Source organism: Triticum dicoccoides, chromosome 7B (assembly GCF_002162155.2).
Source record: "Triticum dicoccoides isolate Atlit2015 ecotype Zavitan chromosome 7B, WEW_v2.0, whole genome shotgun sequence".
NCBI lineage: Eukaryota > Viridiplantae > Streptophyta > Magnoliopsida > Poales > Poaceae > Triticum > Triticum dicoccoides.
This window is the reverse complement of record NC_041393.1, coordinates 683,694,405-683,716,862: the sequence shown is the minus strand read 5'-3', so window position 1 is coordinate 683,716,862 and position 22,458 is coordinate 683,694,405. Positions and strand designations below refer to the sequence as shown.

The following is a 22,458-nucleotide window of genomic DNA, read 5'->3' as shown; positions in this document are numbered from 1 at the left end:
CACGCCAGTTTAGCAAGCAGCGCTAGGTTGAAAAGCTCGAAATCCCTGAATCCCAATCCACCCAGAAACGTTCGTTGGGTCATGTCCTTCCAAGAAACCCATGACGGCCTCCTTTGGCCTTCCTTGTTCCTCACCAGAATTGTCGTATGAGTTTATTCAGGTGCTCACATAAGCCTCTCGGTAATTTGAAACACGACACAGAGTAAACTAGAACCGCCTGAGCCACTAACTTGCTCAAAACCTCTTTGCCAGCCGAAGAGAAAAGTTTTGTCACCCATCCTTTAACCTTGTTCCATACCCTATCCTTTAAATATTTAAAAGCCACCTGTTTAGAAGAGCCTACATCAGAGGGCATACCCAAGTACCAGCATTCAAGGTTTCATTGGGCACTTGAAGAATATTGTTTATCTCATCTTTGACATTTGTCAGGCATTTTTTGCTCAGTCGCCCCTACAACATTGGCTTTGAAGAACGGCAGGATATCATCTGTAAATAAGAAGTGGTTAACAGGGGATGCCATAGGCGCACTTGAATTCCACCCATCTGAGATGACTGATACCAACAAAAACAGGTAACAGAGGGCCTTTCCACCCATCCTGTTGATCCTTTCAGTGCTCTCTTTCCCTTCGACAATTTGCAGAACAACCTTTGTTACTTCAGGGCTACAAACATCCCGGTGTCTCTGGAAGAAATGGCCGGAAAACCTTCGGGGCCCGGAGCTTTTGAAGGAAACACCTGGAAGAGAGTTGTTTTTACCTCCTCAGCACTATATGGGGCATCCAAATGGGCTTGCATGTCATTAGTGATATTTTTAGGGACTGTATCCAAAACATGTTGCATGTTCTCAACCCCTTTAGAATAGTAAATATTCTTATAGAATTTAGTGGTCGTGCATTCCATCTCCTTGCTATCTTCGGTGACTTGTCCATCATCCTTGACCAAGGACTTGATGAGGTTCTTCCAGCGGTGGTTGGAAGCACGCAGCTGAAAGAAGCACGTGTTTTTTTCGCCATCGGTGAGCTAGTCAACTCGTGACCGCTGCCGCATGAGGATCTCCTCCCGATAATAAAGCTCGACAAGGCATTCAGTTATCTTCAGCTCGTGGTGACTTGGAGCATCTTTGCCCGGAACATTCTGTAATATGTCCAGCTCTTTGTAGAGCTTTTTTTATTTCCGCCTGGACGTTACCAAAAGTATTTCTGTCCCATCCCCATAGACTTTCTGAAAGTGTTTGGAGCTTGGCGCTCAGCTCTTGAACTGAAACACCCGGTGTGCCCTTACTCCATTCTAGGCTCACGTGAAATGTGCTAAATGGGATGCCTTTTGTGGGCCCGTCCTAGAGAAATGTGGGCTTTCAGAGTTCCAGCATCTATTGAGAAAATATTCTCGGCTTAAAAAGAGGCATATTTGTTGTTAAAAAAAGAGTGGGATATGTGTGAGAATATGTTGAGTAATTTAATGTAATGATGCATGATTTACTGGAGCACTATAGCTCCTGGGATCCCCTGTTTTTCGCTACTCATTTCCTAGATGGTTTGTCACATGATATCAAAATATCTATAATGCTACACCATCCCCAAGACTTGGAAACAGTCGTTGCATTGGATAAATTGCACGAGGAAGTGGTAGAAATGGTGTGCCAAGAATTAGACACCATGACACCGCACTATGATAATTCTCCAGGCGCCTGCACTGAGTGGTTTGTGCCGTGCCCATCTTTAGCGACATTGGAGCCACCGACGCCAGGCGTCGGATGACAAGCCAACTCCTCGCTATCCCCGACCTCATTGGAGAAGCATCGTGGATTGGACATCGCCTAATCATCGTCACCCATGGCTTCTTTTGTCGACAACAAGCTCTAGTCTTTATGTGCTTTTAGTAAGGCCTTCTTTCACATGTGGCTAGCATTGGGGTCACTGGCATACTTGTGCACCCATGGTGCGGTTGCACGTCATCGAAGAATTGGTGGGCATGATCTCGCCACCATCATTACCTGAGCCACCACCAGCGCCCGGGAGAGCTCCAAGGATGATCTATGTCTGTTGTCTGCTGCAAGAGTTAGTGGTATTGAAGCCCCAAAAGTGTTCTATAATTATCTGGCAGGGTGGGCGAAAATGTTCTACTCGTGTTGGTGGACTCTGGGAGGTTTCACAAATTTTTAAACACTAAAGTATCTCAGTCTTGGGGGGTCTGCAACCATGAAAATCCTTTGGATGTGAAGGTAGCCACTAAGGATGTTATTCAACATGGCATGGAGTTGCCAATCCACGATTGCAAGATACATGGCCTTTTTTTGGACCCGCATTCATACTTTTTCCGCTGGGTTGCGATGATATTACCCTTGGGATGGGTTGGCTTCAAGCTAAGTGACTGTAAACTGGGGTGCAAAGTATATGGTTTTCAAACATAAAGGGGGTTTTGTTCAACTACAGGTGTTTATTTTTCCATAGCTTATTGCCACATCATTTTTTTCGGCGCAGTTGATGTCCTGCAAATGCACAGGGTTTAATTGTAGCCTTTTAGAAGCAAGAGTATCAATCCCACATTGAGCACATGAATAGGATATTTGTCCCTTGTAGAGGCTTATGGAATTGTGCGTGCAAATAATTGTAGACTCGGAGCAAAGTGAGGGCTTTTGCAAAAAAGAGCAAAGTGAGGGCGGAGATAAATAATGTTTTTCAGTAGAGTGTGAATCAAAAGTAAATAACACAAACAAAGATAAATGAGAGCAGCGAACGAGTAACACGGGAAACTAGCAGAGGAGTAAGGCGTTCTCAGTGAGTCTAGAATTCCCATTCGTATGTGTCTAATGCGAATGTGTTAATATTCATTTGTACATCACTTACATTTTCATGGTTAAAAATATCTTTGACACGATAATACCTGTCAAGTAGAGAAATCTCTAGCCCTTGCAGGAGCACGGATTGATGACTACTTGTCTTAGTTAGTGGCAAAAAGTACAATAATACACTTCAATAACCTTTTAGAGCGGTGTGTTCTGAAGGAGTGTTGGATTTTGTTTTGTCTCACAGAAATGTTTACATAAACACTAAATTATTATCTATGGCTTCTTCATTAATTAACTCTGTGCATAGAGTACAATGAAAATAGCTTGCATGCAGATCAGACACTCCAAACTTTGAGTGCGTCAACCTATATTAAGGCCATGAGCCCCTAGCTATAGTAACTATATGGCCATTTTAGAGAGTTAACCATCATTTTTGTTTGCTGCAAAACCCACCCCCAAAAAAATATGAAAGCCCTATATTACTTAATTTTTTTGACAATGTTAGTAAATGTATAATGATTATTACACACTATAAACTCCTCTCAAACCTCACTCATGTATTGCAGATATTGATGAGTGTGAGACTTCTGGTATTTGTAAAGGGCTTTGTCATAATACTATTGGAAGCCACAATTGCACCGCATGTCCTAGAAAAACAGAATATGACTTCCTAGCAATGAAGTGCACTTCAACAAAGAGGCAGAGTCTTTTACTTGGTGAGTTCAATGGTATAATCAATTCTACAGTGAGCGACGTGAAACAATACTTTTGGCTAAGTACAGATTTGATGAACACTATCATTGCACGTATTATCATTGGGCTAAGCGTTGGTTTTGGCATTCTACTTCTCATCATAATTGCAATATTTCTTATCCGAAGGTGGAAATTAGATATCGAAAAGCAATTGCGAAGAAAGTATTTCAAAAAGAACCAAGGTTTTCTTCTAGAACAATCTATTTCTTTCGATGAAAATGTGAATGACAAAACAAAGATTTTCTCTTTGGCAGAGCTACAGAAGGGAACAAATAACTTTGACTACACACATATCGTTGGCCGTGGAGGGCATGGCATGGTATACAAAGACATCCTATCTGACCAACGAGTAGTGGCCATTAAAAAGTCTAAAGTCACTTCACAAATTGAGATTAGTCAGTTCATCAACGAGGTTGCTACCCTCTCACAGATAAATCACCGAAATATTGTGAAGCTCTTTGGATGTTGCCTTGAGACTGAGGTTCCACTACTTGTGTATGACTTCATACCTAATGGTTCATTATTTGGTGTTCTTCATAATCCAAACAACAACTCTTCCTTGTCGTGGGATGATTGCTTAAGAATTGCTATAGAAGCAGCTGGAGCCCTCTTCCTTGGGTACTTAGATCCAGAATATTATCACACTGGCCTTTTAAATGAGAAGAGTGATGTGTACAGTTTCGGTACGGTACTTGTGGAGTTGCTCCTTCGAAAGGAGCCTATTTTTACCACTGACTCCGGGCTAAAGCAAAACTTATCCAATTACTTCCTTTGGGAGATAAGGGAGAAACCACTTGCTAAAATTGTAGTTGCTCAAGTTCTCAAGAAAGCAACCGAGGAAGAGATTAGTGGTGTGGCCGGTGTTGCGGAGATCTGTTTGCGTCTTCAAGGTGAAGAAAGACTTACTATGAAACAAGTCAGATGAAATTGCAGCATCTGCGATTGGAGACTCTGAGAATGTGTGATCTTGATGCAAAAGACCAAGACATTCAACCTCTATCGACCGTACAAAGCCAAGTTGGTCATCGGTCGCCAAAAATGTTATAGCTTGGAGCAAGAATTTATGTTTTATCTGAAATGGTCAGCTTCCACCAGACCAGCACCACGCAATGCATACCCTATACATGGCCGAGGCCGACGGCTGTGGCCATCCGAATTGTGTACGTCTTTGGACCAGATGCTATTCTAGGAATCAACCAGCAGCCATACATCTGTGCGTGTACAGGATATATCTTGTGGCAAACGGGTAATGGGTTGGGATCAAGATGAGCCCCAGCAAAAGAGACAAGCCTCGGTAACAAATTCACCAGCGTCGTCTGGTGAACCTTTGCAATGCTCTGGCGGTAGTGAAATTAGAGTGCCAGGTTCCATGAAATTGTTTCATCACAAACAAAACCAGCATCTCTACTCTACCGCGGCGAAACAAAAACCATTCCATTTCTCCGGAGCAAAGATTACACAAGCATCACCAACTCTCACGCAATTCTTCAGTTAAGTGACTAGTTGTTCTAGTTCCGTTTCACTAGAGGAGCAAGGCAAAACAATGTTGACAGAACTAATCATCAATTGCGCAAGGTAAAAAGGACCATAGGAATAATCATCTCATCACAAAACAGAACCCATAGGAATGCCTTACAAAAACAGCCATGTTTGGTTTGAAACTGCATTTGGCAGCTCCGGCTCGATAACGAGAGACGGCCATCAGCCTTGTAAGCACGACTCTCCACACTACATCATCTTAGGCTAGGATAAGTAAGCTTGTCTTCACTGAGGAACGGTGGTGATGATGTCCGAGTCACCTGGAAACATGTGTAGTAAACGCTCAGTACAAAGTTATCAGGGCAAATGAGAAATGACCGAAGAGGTTTGAGTTTAACGGGGACGAACCAGGGTCAAGAATGCTCAAACAGCAGACCCGGTAGTACTTGCCGCAGGCGGTTCCAAGGTCAACATTGTCTGAAAGGACAAAGGCCCATTCGTTAGCATTAGGCCACAACTCATTATTTGATATAAACAAGCTAAACTACGTACGTCAAACAAGCATTGAGAAAGGTTTCAGACTAGGATCAAATAATCTTACTTCCATGGAAATGATGAACGCTGATCTTGGACAGCATAGCATAGTACTCGATCTCAGACTTCCTGAGCGGAGGGCAGTTGTTTGCGAGGATAATCAACTTCCCTGAACAAACAAACAAACAAATTAGACTATTTGAACAGAGCCTCATGTAAATGAAAAAAATCAATAAGAGTTACCCAGAAATCAATATGAGTCCATCTCGTGTTTCAACTACCAATAAAGGACAATCTTAAACAGTTACCCAAAAATGGTATAAGCATTACACACGCACTGTTGGTTTAGTAATAGCCTGAACGTGGTCTAATCTGAAAATAAAAAATTACACCTTTCTTCCAATCTAAACTGTGTGGGAATACATCTCTTTGTGACTGCCTACTGGATTAGAATGGTGCTGGATCATAAGAAAGCACCAAACTGCAGGCTATACTACAATAAGTACAAATGCACAATCCACCTACAAATTCTAAATTACCAATATATCATGAAATTCCCCTAAAAATATCCTAAAATTGCTACACAACAGTGGGTACTAAAGTCAGCAAAATACAAGTATCCCAACCTCCATTGTCCCCCAGATATGGAAGAAATCTTGGAAGTGTTAATAAAGAGGCTGGTATTATTCTAGGGCGCTGTATTCATCTCTAGGGCACAGCAAACGCAAGCCAAAGAGGTAAACTTCAGTCCCATTACAGAATGCAAATTCCATTCAAACAATACAGTGACTGTCGTAGCATGAACTCTATTGTCTGAACAAACATTTTAACCTCCAATTGCACTAGAGATAAGGTGACATTTTGGATAAAACGAAAGAAATAGCAGTTGCATTCATCGATAAAAATGGCAGCAAAAGCAAGCCTAAGAGCCAAACTACAGACTGGACTACTGCATTGAACATCCTAACATTCTGAGCATGGCATTGACCATCCTGACATTCAGCGCATGGCATTGACCGTCCTACAAACAATCTATCGACAGCTAAAGCTGTCGACTTCTAATGGTCTCGCAGTTCCAGACACAAATAATCGCACGACAACCACTAATCGCCCCACTCTGCACAACAGCCAGGTCCCAGATCTGTGAGCCGGTCGATTCTGCATTTCCGCTACAAGGATGCAGCAAACGAACGGAGCTAACCAACCTTTCACCACGGCGGATCGGACCAAGGGAGACAAGCGGCGTGAGAAGAACAGAGGGGCGATCGACACATACCCTTGGAGCTCCGGAGCGTCTTGAGGACGGTCTTGTAGCCGAGCGTGTACTTGCCGCTCTTCATCACCAGCTGCAGCTTGTTGTTGATGTTCTCCGTGCTCTTCTTCTGCAGTCGGAATCGAATCGAAATCCGTCAGGCGGAGCACATCAACCGCATCAACCCGGGACAGAATCAGCTCGGGGACGAGGAGAGGGGGCGGGGCGGGGCGGGAGGGAGAGGGGGAGGGGTGCGGTTCGTACCGACTTCTTGGTGGGAGCCATGGCGTCCGGCGACCAACCTCGGCGGGCGGCGAGCGGCGGGTGAGGGAGGAGGAGGCTGGTGGCTTCTTCGGGGGCGGCGGCGCGGTAGGGTTGGGAGCGAGAGGGAGTATATAGGGTTCGGCCGAGCGGTCGAAATTACGTGCTTGCCACTGGGCCGAATGGTCGCCTGGTTGGGCCTTGCTGGCCCTCGTCCAGTCCGAATGCACGGAATGGGCCGACTCGGGACAACGGTTTTCCGTCCAGTCCGAAATATGCAAGTTTCATTCTCAAAAAACGATATGCAAAGTTCTGCAGACATAGTGGCGATGGCAACGCCTCCTTTAGCTACCCTCCTTCCACCCCCATCAGACTGAACTTTTGTTCCAAGAAATAATATGTGATGCAGATTTTTTTTCTAAAAATAAAATGTTGTATCCCAGTTGTCTTGATTTGTCATCTTTCTTTTCTCTTGTTACGGTTGGTCTTGATTTGTTGTTCAGGACTAGAATCTTAGGGTGAGAATAGAAAAGCCGAGCCCTATCTTTGCCGTTGGATGAGGAAGTTTTGTTTTCTAATTACATTGTATTCGAAACACTACTTTTGCATCTTCCCAAAAAAAAAAAGGATTTGCATCTAATTATTTGACGAAATTTCATTTTATATGCAGCATTTCAAAAACAATCTTATTAAAAAAGTAAAATCAAGCCGCCTACGATCATCCACGGCAACATTTTCTTTTTGACTAATTACTGAACAGCACCACAATCCTCAACCGCTTGTGTCGTCCTTCAAAGACACCGCACCGCCTCCTCCGCCGCCACCCACGCCCGCAACCGGATCCGGCCACCCCCTAAGGCACGGTGATTTTTGTTATATTAATGAGTTGTTAGTTCAGTTAATTGGTTGCTTTGTAACTACGATGCAAGTTAGTTAATTATTAATGCTCTCTATGTTTCATAATGTAGTTTGTATGGTTTTCAAAAAGTCAAACTTTGCAAACTTTGATCAAAATTTATAGAGAAAATAATTTATATCTAGAATACCAAAAATATTAAATATGAAACTACATCTTATATATGATGAATCTAATGATATATGTTTGTCATTCTAGATGTAAATATTTTTCTCCACAAACTTGATCAAAGATTGTGAGGTTTGACTTTTCAAAAAAAATCTATAAGCACTACATTATGGAGCGGAGGGAGTATTAGTTAGCTAACTAGATATATTAAGTTGTTGCTTGTGAATTGCTAGTTAGTTAGTGTAAAAAAATTAGAAAAAATAGTTGTATGTTTTTCTACTGTTTACTAGGTTATAATATTTGAAAAAGTTTGCTATCCGTAAAAAAGAAAACTAAAAGGAAATAAAAGAGGGGAAAAGGAAAATAAAATAAAAGAAATAGAAGGTTTGGTAGTTTTATATAGTGTGCGGTTATGTGTTGCTTTATTGTTTTTTGATGAATAATGTCGTGCAGACTACTCGCAAAAAAAAGAATAATGCCGTGCAGACATGGCTATCAGATCGTATATGCCTTGACCCATCTGCTTTTGTCGGCGTCAAACATCAGCCATATGTTGGCACGTAGATGATGTACCTATGGGTATTCTCCTCTCCCTAGGGTTCCACTACTCGCATCGGCGACAGGCGAACGTCAAGAATTTCAATCCCCTGTCACCCTCCTCATTGACTCGGACTGATGAAGGGATTCTCTTTGGAGAGTTGCTCGGTCTTCGCCTCGTGGCTGCTGGGGAAGGCGGTCTAGGGTTCGAACAACAGCTCGATTGATCTCACCATCAGGCTAGTGTTTTTAGGCACGGCAGAAAAAAGCTTCGGGCTCCAGGGCAGTGGACTCCAAGGATCTAGCAGAGATGATGGAGATGACGGGTCTCCGGGAGGATGATCTAGATGGTGAGGTGTTTGAGGAAGAAGAAGTGCCCCCTCTAGAGTCAATAAAATGGATGGCACTTGCAAAAGTCCACAAAGAGAAACCTTACAACCAATTTTGGTTTTTCAAAACGACGAGAGCAACTTGGGATCTAGCCTAGGAGGTAAAGATTAGACCCTTTAGGATAATCTGTACACTTTACAATTCTTTTGTTTGGGTGAGTGGGAGCGAGTCAAGGAAGAAGGACCATGGAATTACAAGGATTTTGTTGTGATCATAGCGCCATATGACAGATTTACCAAGCCGTCACAAATCAAGTTGGATACCCTTGAGCTCTGGGTTCAGATACATGATCTCCCTGACGGCTACTGTCCCGTGTTGAATGCGTTGCCTGGAAAGGTTAGTGAGATGGTTTTCGTGTAACCAACTCATGATTTAGAGGGAAAATTTTGTAGTGTCTGCATAAGGTCAACATTTACAAACCACTCAACAACGCTACATCAATGGTGAAGCAATACAAGAGTCGGATTTTTATCGTCAAACATGAGCATCTTCCAGATTGGTGTGTTGTGTGTGGTCATATTGGCCATCAATATAAGGAACATGGGGATGGTGTTGTTGGGGAACGTAGTAATTTCAAAAAAATTCCTACGCACACGCAAGATCATGGTGATGCATAGCAACGAGAGGGGAGAGTGTGTCCACGTACCCTTATAGACCGAAAGCGGAAGCGTTAGCACAACGCGGTTGATGTAGTCGTACGTCTTCACGATCCAACCGATCAAGTACCGAACGCACAGCACCTCCGAGTTCTTGCACACGTTCAGCTCGATGATGTCCCTCGAACTCCGATCCAGCCGAGCTTTGAGGGAGAGTTCTGTCAGCACGACCGTGTGGTGACGATGATGATGTTCTACCGACTCAGGGCTTCGCCTAAGCATCGCTACGATATTATCGAGGTGAACTATGGTGGAGGGGGGCACCGCACATGGCTAAGAGATCTCAAGGATCAATTGTTGTGTCTCTAGGGGGTGCCACCCTCCCCGTATATAAAGGAGTGGAGGAGGGGGAGGGGGCTGGCCACCCTTGGCGCGCCCCATGAGGAGTCCTACTCCCATCGGGAGTAGGACTCCCCCCCTTCCTTGTTGGAGTAGGAGAGGGGAAGGAAGAGGAAGGAGGGAGGAAGGAAAGGGGGGGCTCCCTATCCGGATTGGGCTTGGGGGGGGGGCGCCCCTCCCTTGCTCCTTTCCCCTCCTTTCCACTAAAGCCCATTAAGGCCCATATACCTCCCGGGGGGGGTCCGATAACCTCCCGGAGCTCCGGTATTGTCCCAATATCACCCGGAATCATTCCGGTGTCCAAATATAGTCGTCCAATATATCGATCTTTATGTCTCGACCATTTCGAGACTCCTCGTCATGTCCATGATCACATCCGGGACTCTGAACTGCCTTCATTACATCAAAACACATAAACTCATAATATAACCGTCATCTAACTTTAAGCGTGCGGACCCTACGGGTTCGAGAACTATGTAGACATGACCGAGACACGTCTCCGGTCAATAACCAATAGCAGAACCTGGATGCTCATATTGGCTCCCACATATTCTATGAAGATCTTTATTGGTCAAGCCGCATAACAACATACATTGTTCCCTTTGTCATTGGTATGTTACTTGCCCGAGATTCGATCGTCGGTATCTCAATACCTAGTTCAATCTTGTTACCAGCAAGTCTCTTTACTCGTTACGTAATGCATCATCCTGTAACTAACTCATTAGCTACATTGCTTGCAAGGCTTATAGTGATGTGCATTACTGAGAGGGCCCAGAGATACCTCTCCAAGAATCGGAGTGACAAATCCTAATCTCGGAATACGTCAACTCAATAAGTACCTTCGGAGACACTTGTAGAGCACCTTTATAATCACCCAGTTACGTTGTGACGTTTGGTAGCACACAAAGTGTTCCTCCGATAAACGGGAGTTACATAATCTCATAGTCATAGGAATGTGTATAAGTCATGAAGAAAGCAATAGCAACATACTAAACGATCAAGTGCTAAGCTAACGGAATGGGTCAAGTCAATCACATCATTCTCCTAATGATGTGATCCCGTTAATCAAATGACAACTCATGTCTATGGCTAGGAAACTTAACCATCTTTAATTCACGAGCTAATCAAGTAGAGGCATACTAGTGACACTCTGTTTGTCTATGTATTCACACATGTATTATGTTTCCGGGTAATACAATTCTAGCATGAATAATAAACATTTATCATGATATGAGGAAATAAATAATAACTTTATTATTGCCTCTAGGGCATATTTCCTTCAGTCTCCCACTTGCACTAGAGTCAATAATCTAGATTACACTGTAATGATTCTTACACCCATGGAGCCTTGGTGCTGATCATGTTTTGCTCGTGGAAGAGGCTTAGTCAACGGGTCTGTAACGTTCGGATCCGTATGTATTTTGCAAATCTCTATGTCTCCCAACTGGACTTGATCCCAGATGGAATTGCAGTGTCTCTTGATGTGCTTGGTTCTCTTGTGAAATCTGGATTCCTTTGCCAAGGCAATTGCACCAGTATTGTCACAAAAGATTTTCATTGGACCCGATGCACTAGGTATGACACCTAGATCGGATATGAACTCCTTCATCCAGACTCCTTCAATTGCTGCTTCCGAAGCAGCTATGTAGATAGTAACATTACCATCAGCGTCAGTCTTCTTCTTGAAGGTCCATTTATTCTTGATGGCTTGCCGATCATCGGGCAAGTCAACCAAAGTCCACACTTTGTTCTCATACATGGATCCCATCTCAGATTTCATGGCCTCAAGCCATTTTGCAGAATCAGGGCTCATTATCGCTTCCTCATAGTTCGTAGGTTCACCATGGTCAAGTAACATGACCTCCAAAATAGGATTACCGTACCACTCTGGTGTGGATCTTACTCTGGTTGACCTACGAGGTTCAGTAGTAACTTGATCTGAAGTTTCATGATCAACATCATTAGCTTCCTCACTTATTGGTGTAGTCGTCACAGGAACCGGTTTCTGTGATGAACTATTTTCCAATAAAGGAGCAGGTACAGTTACCTCATCAAGTACTACTTTCCTCCCACTCACTTCTTTCGAGAGAAACTCCTTCTTTAGAAAGGATCCATTCTTGGCAACTAATGTCTTGCCTTCGGATCTGTGATAGAAGGTGTACCCAACAGTTTCCTTTGGGTATCCTATCAAGACACATTTCTTCGATTTGGGTTCGAGCTTATCAGGTTGAATCTTTTTCACATAAGCATCGCAGCCCCAAACTTTAAGAAATGACAACTTTGGTTTCTTGCCAAACCACAGTTCATAAGGCGTCGTCTCAACGGATTTTGATGGTGCCCTATTTAACGTGAATGCAGCCGTCTCTAAAGCATAACCCCAAAATAATAGCGGTAAATCAATAAGAGACATCATAGATCGCACCATATCTAGTAAAGTACGATTACGATGTTCGGACACACCATTACGCTGTGATGTTCCGGGTGGCGTGAGTTGCGAAACTATTCTGCATTGTTTCAAATGTAGACCAAACTCGTAACTCAAATATTCTCCTCCACGATCAGATCGTAGAAACTTTATTTTCTTGTTACGATGATTTTTCAACTTCACTCTGAAATTCTTTGAACTTTTCAAATGTTCAGACTTATGTTTCATTAAATAGATATATCCATATCTGCTCAAATCATCTGTGAAGGTGAGAAAATAACGATACCCGCCACGAGCCTCAATTAATATTCATTGGACCACATACATCAGTATGTATGATTTCCAATAAATCAGTTGCTCGCTCCATAGTTCCGGAGAACGGCGTTTTAGTCATCTTGCCCATGAGGCATGGTTCGCAAGTACCAAGTGATTCATAATCAAGTGATTCCAAACGTCCATCAGTATGGAGTTTCTTCATGCGCTTTTACACCAATATGACCTAAACGGCAGTGCCACAAATAAGTTGCACTATCATTATCAACTCTGCATCTTTTGGCTTCAACATTATGAATATGTGTATCACTACTATCGAGATTCATCAGAAATAGACCACTCTTTATGGGTGCATGACCATAAAAGATATTACTCATATAAATAGAACAACCATTATTTTCAGATTTAAATGAATAACCGTCTCGCATCAAACAAGATCCAGATATAATGTTCATGCTCAACGCTGGCACCAAATAACAATTATTTAGGTCTAAAACTAATCTCAAAGGTAGATGTAGAGGTAGCGTGCCCACGGGGATCACATCGACTTTGGAACCATTTCCCATGCGCATCGTCACCTCGTTCTTAGCCAGTGTCCGCTTAATTCGTAGTCCCTGTTTCAAGTTGCAAATATTAGCAACAGAACCAGTATCAAATACCCATGTGCTACTACGAGCTCTGTAAGGTACACATTAATAACATGTATATCACATATACCTTTGTTCTCCTTGGCATCCTTCCTATCCGCCAAATACTTGGGGAAGTTCCGCTTCCAGTGTCCAGTCTGCTTGCAGTAGAAGCACTCGGTCTCAGGCTTAGGTCCAGACTTGGGTTTATTCTCTTGAGCAACAACTTGTTTGCCGTTCTTCTTGAAGTTCCCCTTCTTTTTCCCTTTGCTCTTTTTCTTGAAACTGGTGGTCTTATTGACCATCAACACTTGATGCTCTTTCTTGATTTCTACCTCCGCAGCCTTTAGCATTGCGAAGAGCTCGGGAATTGTCTTGTTCATCCCTTGCATATTATAGTTCATTATGAAGTTCTTGTAGCTTGGTGGCAGTGATTGAAGAATTCTGTCAATGACACTATCATCCAGAAGATTAACTCCCAGTTGAATCAAGTGATTGCAATATCCAGACATTTTGAGTATATGTTCACTGACAGACCCATTCTCCTCCATCTTGCAGCTGTAGAACTTATTGGGGACTTCATATCTCTCAGTCCGGGCATTTGCTTGAAATATTGACTTCAACTCCTGGAACATCTCATATGCTCCATGACGTTCAAAGCGTCGTTGAAGTCCCGGTTCTAAGCCGTAAAGCATGGCACACTGAACTATTGAGTAGTCATCAGCTTTGCTCTGCCAGACGTTCTTAACATCGTCAGTTGCATCTGTAGCATGCCTGGCACCCAGCGGTGCTTCCAGGACGTAATTGTTCTGTGCAGCAATGAGGATAATCCTCAAGTTACGGACCCAGTCCGTGTAATTGCTACCATCATCTTTCAACTTTGCTTTCTCAAGGAACGCATTAAAATTTAACGGAACAACGCACGGGCCATCTATCTACAACAAACATAGACAAGCAAAATACTATCAGGTACTAAGTTCATGATAAATTTAAGTTCAATTAATCATATTACTTAAGAACTCCCACTTAGATAGACATCCCTCTAATCATCTAAGTGATCACGTGATCCAAATCAACTAAACCATAACCGATCATCACGTGAAATGGAGTAATTTTCAATGGTGAACATCACTATGTTGATCATATCTACTATATGATTCACGCTTGACCTTTCGGTCTCAGTGTTCCGAGGCCATATCTGCATATGCTAGGCTCGTCAAGTTTAACCTGAGTATTCTGCGTGTGCAAAACTGGCTTGCACCCGTTGTAGATGGACCTAGAGCTTATCACACCCGGTCATCACAAGGTGTATGGGCACGACGAACTTTGGCAACGGTGCATACTCAGGGAGAACACTTTTATCTTGAAATTTAGTGAGAGATCATCTTATAATGCTACCGTCAATCAAAGCAAAATAAGATGCATAAAGGATAAACATCACATGCAATCAATATAAGTGATATGATATGGCCATCATCATCTTGTGCTTGTTATCTCCATCTCCAAAGCACCATCATGATCACCATCGTCATCGGCGCGACACCTTGATCTCCATCATAGCATCGTTGTCGTCTCACCAACTATTGCTTCTATGACTATCACTACCGCTTAGTGATAAGATAAAGCAATTACAGGGCGATTGCATTGCGTACAATAAAGCGACAACCATATGGCTCCTGCCAGTTGCCGATAACTCGGTTACAAAACATGATCATCTAATACAATAAAATATAGCATCACGTCTTGACCATATCACATCACAACATGCCCTGCAAAAACAAGTTAGACATCCTCTACTTTGTTGTTGCAAGTTTTACGTGGCTGCTACGGGCTTAGCAAGAACCGTTCTTACCTACGCATCAAAACCACAATGATAGTTCGTCAAGTTAATGTTGTTTTAACCTTCTAAAGGACCGGGCGTAGTCACACTCGGTTCAACTAAAGTTGGAGAAACTGACACCGCCAGCCACCTGTGTGCAAAGCACGTCGGTAGAACCAGTCTCGTGTAAGCGTACGTGTAATGTCGGTCCGGGCCGCTTCATCCAATAATACCGCCAAACCAAAGTATGACATGCTGGTAAGCAGTATGACTTGTATCGCCCACAACTCACTTGTGTTCTACTCGTGCATATAACATCAACGCATAAAACCAGGCTCGGATGCCACTGTTGGGGAACGTAGTAATTTCAAAAAAAATTCCTATGCACACGCAAGATCATGGTGATGCATAGCAACAAGAGGGGAGAGTGTGTCCACGTACCCTCATAGACCGAAAGCGGAAGCGTTAGCACAACGCGGTTGATGTAGTCATACGTCTTCACGATCCAACCGATCAAGTACTGAACGCATGGCACCTCCGAGTTCTTGCACACGTTTAGCTCGATGACGTCCCTCGAACTCTGATCCAGCCGAGCTTTGAGGGAGAGTTCCGTCAGCACGACGGCATGGTGACGATGATGATGTTCTACCGACGCAGGGCTTCGCCTAAGCACCGCTACGATATTATCGAGGTGAACTATGGTGGAGGGGGGCACCGCACACGGCTAAGAGATCTCAAGGATCAATTGTTGTGTCTCTAGGGGGTGCCACCCTCCCCATATATAAAGAAGTGGAGGAGGGGGAGGGGCTGGCCACCCTTGGCGCGCCCCATGAGGAGTCCTACTCCCACCGGGAGTAGGACTCCCCCCTTCCTTGTTGGAGTAGGAGAGGGAAGGAAGAGGAAGGAGGGAGGAAGGAAAGGGGGGGCTCCCAATCCGGATTGGCTTGGGGGGGGGGGCGCCCCTCCCTTGCTCCTTTCCCCTCCTTTCCACTAAAGCCCATTAAGGCCCATATACCTCCCAGGGGGTTCCGATAACCTCCCGGAGCTCTGGTATTGTCCCAATGTCACCCGGAACCATTCCGGTGTCCAAATATAGTCGTCTAATATATCAATCTATATGTCTCGACCATTTCGAGACTCGTCGTCATGTCCATGATCACATCTGGGACTCCGAACTGCCTTCGGTACATCAAAACACATAAACTCATAATATAACTGTCATCTAACTTTAAGGGTGCGGACCCTACGGGTTCGAGAACTATGTAGACATGACTGAGACACGTCTCCGGTCAATAACCAATAGCGGAACCTGGATGCTCATATTGGCTCCCACAAATTCTACGAAGATCTTTATCGGTCAAACTGCATAACAACATACGTTGTTCCCTTTGTCATCGGTATGTTACTTGCCCGAGATTCGATCATCGGTATCTCAATACCTAGTTTAATCTCGTTACCGGCAAGTCTCTTTACTCGTTACATAATGCATCATCTTGTAACTAACTCATTAGCTACATTGCTTGCAAGGCTTATAGTGATGTGCATTACCGAGAGGGCCCAGAGATACCTCTCTGACAATCGGAGTGACAAATCCTAATCTCAAAATACGTCAACTCAACAAGTACCTTTGGAGACACCTGTAGAGCACCTTTATAATCACCCTGTTACGTTGTGACGTTTGGTAGCACACAAAGTGTTCCTCTGGTAAACGGGAGTTACATAATCTCTTAGTCATAGGAACATGTATAAGTCATGAAGAAAGCAATAGCAACATACTAAATGATCAAGTGCTAAGCTAACGGAATGTGTCAAGTCAATCAGATCATTCTCCTAATGATGTGATCATGTTAATCAAATGACAACTCATGTCTATGGCTAGGAAACTTAACCATCTTTGATTCACGAGCTAGTCAAGTAGAGGCATACTAGTGACACTCTGTTTGTCTATGTATTCACACATGTATTATGTTTCCAGGTAATACAATTCTAACATGAATAATAAACATTTATCATGATATGAGGAAATAAATAATAACTTTATTATTGCCTCTAGGGCATATTTCCTTCAGTCTCCCACTTGCACTAGAGTCAATAATCTAGATTACACTGTAATGATTCTTACACCCATGGAGCCTTGGTGTTGATCATGTTTTGCTCGTGGAAGAGGCTTAGTCAACGAGTTTGCAACATTCATATATGTATGTATTTTGCAAATCTCTATGTCCCTCAACTGGACTTGATCCCGGATGGAATTGAAGCGTCTCTTGATGTGCTTGCTTCTCTTGTGAAATATGGATTCCTTTGCCAAGGCAATTGCACCAGTATTGTCATAAAAGATTTTCATTGGACCCGATGCACTAGGTATGACACCTAGATCGGATATGAACTCCTTCATCCAGACTCATTCATTTGCTGCTTCCGAAGCAGCTATGTACTCTGCTTCACATGTAGATCCCGCCACGACGCTTTGTTTAGAACTGCACCAACTGACAGCTCCACCGTTCAATATAAATACGTATCCGGTTTGCGATTTAGAATCATCCAGATCAGTGTCAAAGCTCGCATCGATGTAACCATTTACGACTAGCTCTTTGTCACCTCCATAAACGAGAAACATATCCTTAGTCCTTTTCAGGTATTTTAGGATGTTCTTGACCGCTGTCCAATGATCCACTCCTGGATTACTTTGGTACCTGATGACCCGCAAGTATACGGGATAGTTGTAGCCTCTTACGATAAGTAAGAGTGTCGAACCCAACGAGGAGCTAAAGGTAGAACAAATACTCTCTCAAGTCCTATCGACCACTGATACGACTCTACGCACGCTTGACGTTCGCTTGACCTAGAACAAGTATGAAACTAGAAGTACTTTGTAGGTGTGATAGGATAGGTTTGTAAGATAATAAAGAGCACATAAACATAAACTAGGGGATTTTTAGATAAAGATGCAATAAAATAAATATTAGTAGAGAGCTTTTTGTTACGAGAAAGTTATTTGTCCAAGGCAATCGATAACTAGACCGGTAATCATTGTTGCAATTCTATTTGAGGGAGAGGCATAAGCTAACATACTTTCTCTACTTGGATCATATGCACTTATGATTGGAACTCTAGCAAGCGTCCGCAACTACTAAAGATTCATTAAGGTAAAACCCAACCATAGCATTAAAGTATCAAGTCCCCTTTTATCCCATACACAAACAACCTACTTACTCGGGTTTGTGTTTCAGTCACTCACGCAACCCACCATAAGCAAATCATAAACATATTGCAAACCCTACAACGGGAATCCCTCATGCTTGCGCGACACGGAGGGCATAATAGGACAGCACCAATAATAAAACATGCAACTCAAACCAATCACGATCATCAGTTAACCCATAGGACAAAACGGATCTACTCAAACATCATAGGATAGCCATACATCATTGGGGAATAATATATAGCATTGAGCACCATGTTTAAGTAGAGATTACAGTGGGTAAGAGAGAGGTTACACCGCTGCATAGAGGGAGGAAGAGTTGGTGGAGATGTTGGTGAAGATGGCGGCGGTGTTGGTGAAGATCGCGGTGATGATGATGGCCCCCGGCGGCATTCCGGCGCCACCGGAAGCAAGGGGGGAGAGCCCCCCTTCTTCTTCTTCTTCCTTGACCTTCTCCCTAGATGGGAGAAGGGTTTCCCCTCTGGTCCTTGGCTCCCATGGCATGGGAGGGGCGAGAGCCCCTCCGAGGTTGGATCTATCTCTCTGTTTCTGCGTTCTCTGATTCTGCCCCTTCACCGTTTCTTTTATATCTGGAGATCCGTAACTCCAATTGGGGTGAATCTTTCACCCAGATCTTTCTCATAAAATTAGCTTTCTTGCGCCAAAAGAAGAGCGTCAACCGCCTTACGGGTGGCCCACGAGAGCCCAGGGTACGCCTGCCTCCCTGGGGTGCGGCTCCCTGTCTCGTGGCCACCCCGGACACTGTTTCGCGTTGATTTTACTTCCCCAAAGTCATAAATATTTCAAAAAAAAAAATCTCCGTCTGTTTTTATCCCGTTTGGACTCCGTTTGATATTGGGTTTCTGCGAAACAAAAAACATGCAACAGACAGGAACTGGCACTGGGCACTGGATCAATATGGTAGTCCCTAATATAAAAAGTTGCCAAAAGTGTATGAAAGTTGAAGAATATTGGCATGGAACAATCAAAAATTATAGATACGACGGAGACGTATCAGTACCTCCCTACTAAACTAATAGCAAGGCACACATCAGGTCTGGTACACATCATTGCATACATGATAGAGCCTATGGCTGAAGCATAGGGAACTTCTTTTATTTTCTCTCTATCTTCTGCAGTGGTCAGGCATTGAGTCTGACTCAATTTCACACCTTATATTACAGGCAAGAACCCTTTCTTTGCTTGATCCATTTTGAACCTCTTCAAAACTTTATCAAGGTATGTACTTTGTGAAAGTCCAATTAAGCGTCTTGATCTATCTCTAATGATCTTGATGCCCAATATATAAGCAGCTTCACCGAGGTCTTTCATTGAAAAACTTTTATTCAAGTATCCTTTTATGCTATCCAGAAATTCTATATCATTTCCAATCAATAATATGTCATCCACATATAATATTAGAAATGCTACAGAGCTCCCACTCACTTTCTTGTAAATACAGGCTTCTCCAAAAGTCTGTATAAAACCATATGCTTTGATCACACTATCAAAGCGTTTATTCCAACTCCGAGAAGCTTGGACCAGTCCATAAATGGATCGCTGGAGCTTGCACACTTTGTTAGCATCCTTTGGATCGACAAAACCTTCTGGTTGCATCATATACAACTCTTCTTCCAGAAATCCATTCAGGAACGCAGTTTTGACATCCATTTGCCAAATTTGATAATCATAAAATGCGGCAGTTGCTAACATGATTCGGACAGACTTAAGCATCGCTATGGGTGAGAAAGTCTCATCATAGTCAACCCCTTGAACTTGTCGAAAACCTTCCGCAACAAGTCGAGCTTTGTAGACAGTAACATTACCATCAACATCAGTCTTCTTCTTGAAGATCCATTTATTCTCGATGCCTTGCCGATCATCGGGGTAAGTCAACCAAAGTCCACACTTTGTTCTCATACATGGATCCCATCTCAGATTTCATGGCCTCAAGCCATTTTGCGGAATCTGGGCTCATTATCGCTTCCTCGTAGTTCGTAGGTTCGCCATGGTCAAGTAACATGACCTTCAGAATAGGATTACCGTACCACTCTGGTGCGGATCTTACTCTGGTTGACCTACGAGGTTCAGTAGTAACTTGATCTGAAGTTTCATGATCAACATCATTAGCTTCCTCACTTATTGGTGTAGTCATCACAGGAACCAATTTCTGTGATGAACTATTTTCCAATAAAGGAGCAGGTACTGTTACCTCATCAAGTTCTACTTTCCTCCCACTCACTTCTTTCGAGAGAAACACCTTCTCTAGAAAGGATCCATTCTTGGCAACTAATGTCTTGCCTTCGGATCTGTGATAGAAGGTGTACCCAACAGTTTCCTTTGGGTATCCTATGAAGACACATTTCTCCGATTTGGGTTCGAGCTTATCAGGTTGAAGCTTTTTCACATAAGCATCGCAGCCCCAAACTTTAAGAAACGACAACTTTGGTTTCTTGCCAAACCACAGTTCATAAGGCGTCGTCTCAACGGATTTTGATGGTGCCCTATTTAACGTGAATGCAGCCGTCTCTAAAGCATAACCCCAAAATGATAGCGGTAAATCAATAAGAGACATCATAGATCGCACCATATCTAGTAAAGTACGATTACGACGTTCGGACACACCATTACGCTGTGATGTTCCGGGTGGCGTGAGTTGTGAAACTATTCCGCATTGTTTCAAATGTAGACCAAACTCGTAACTCAAATATTCTCCTCCACGATCAGATCGTAGAAACTTTATTTTCTTGTTACGATGATTTTTCAACTTCACTCTGAAATTCTTTAAACTTTTCAAATGTTCAGACTTATGTTTCATTAAATAGATATACCCATATCTGCTCAAATCATCTGTGAAGGTGAGAAAATAACGATACCCGCCACGAGCCTCAATTAATATTCATTGGACCACATACATCAGTATGTATGATTTCCAATAAATCAGTTGCTCGCTCCATAGTTCCGGAGAACGGCGTTTTAGTCATCTTGCCCATGAGGCATGGTTCGCAAGTACCAAGTGATTCATAATCAAGTGATTCCAAACGTCCATCAGTATGGAGTTTCTTCATGCGCTTTTACACCAATATGACCTAAATGGCAGTGCCACAAATAAGTTGCACTATCATTATCAACTCTGCATCTTTTGGCTTCAACATTATGAATATGTGTATCACTACTATTGAGATTCATCAGAAATAGACCACTCTTTAAGGGTGCATGACCATAAAAGATATTACTCATATAAATAGAACAACCATTATTCTCAGATTTAAATCAATAACCGTCTCGCATCAAACAAGATCCAGATATAATATTCATGCTCAACGTTGGCACCAAATAACAATTATTTAGGTCTAAAACTAATCCCGAAGGTAGATGTAGAGGTAGCGTGCCGACGTCGATCACATCGACTTTGGAACCATTTCCCACGCACATCGTCACCCTCGTCCTTAGCCAATGTATGACTGTATGACCTGCTGGTAAGCAGTATGACTTGTATCACCCACAACTCACTTGTCTTCTACTCGTGCATATAACATCAACGCATAAAACCAGGCTCGGATGCCACTGTTGGGGAACGTAGTAATTTCAAAAAAATTCCTACGCACTCGCAAGATCATGGTGATGCATAGCAACGAGAGGGGAGAGTGTGTCCACGTACCCTCGTAGACCGAAAGTGGAAGCGTTAGCACAACGCGGTTGATGTAGTCGTATGTCTTCACGATCCGACCGATCAAGTACCGAACGCACGACACCTCCGAGTTCTTGCACACGTTCAGCTCGACGACGTCCCTCGAACTCCGATCCAGCCGAGCTTTGAGGGAGAGTTCCGTCAGCACGATGGCGTGGTGACGATGATGATGTTCTACCGACGCAGGGGTTCGCCTAAGCACCGCTACGATATTATCAAGGTGAACTATGGTGGAGGGGGCCACCGCACATGGCTAAGAGATCTCAAGGATCAATTGTTGTGTCTCTAGGGGGTGCCACCCTCCCCGTATATAAAGGAGTGGAGGAGGGGGAGGGGCCGGCCACCCTTGGAGCGCCCCATGAGGAGTCCTACTCCCACCGAGAGTAGGACTCCCCCCTTCCTTGTTGGA

General features: G+C 43.4%; 1 protein-coding gene and 1 pseudogene across 1 annotated transcript; one reads left to right on the top strand and one right to left on the bottom strand.

Moving 5' to 3' along the window:
• The first annotated feature begins 3,347 nt into the window (after positions 1-3,347).
• On the top strand, positions 3,348-4,588 carry LOC119339380 (annotated as a pseudogene).
• A 372-nt stretch (positions 4,589-4,960) lies between these two features.
• Positions 4,961-7,174, bottom strand: LOC119337479 (60S ribosomal protein L30-like). Its single transcript, XM_037609630.1, has 5 exons — positions 7,071-7,174; positions 6,831-6,936; positions 5,622-5,723; positions 5,429-5,497; positions 4,961-5,340 (listed from the first exon to the last, which is right to left on the bottom strand). The coding sequence occupies exons 1-5, from the start codon at positions 7,089-7,091 to the stop codon at positions 5,306-5,308; spliced, it is 333 nt and encodes a 110-aa protein (XP_037465527.1). The 5' UTR covers positions 7,092-7,174; the 3' UTR covers positions 4,961-5,305.
• Between the last annotated feature and the right edge of the window lie 15,284 nt (positions 7,175-22,458).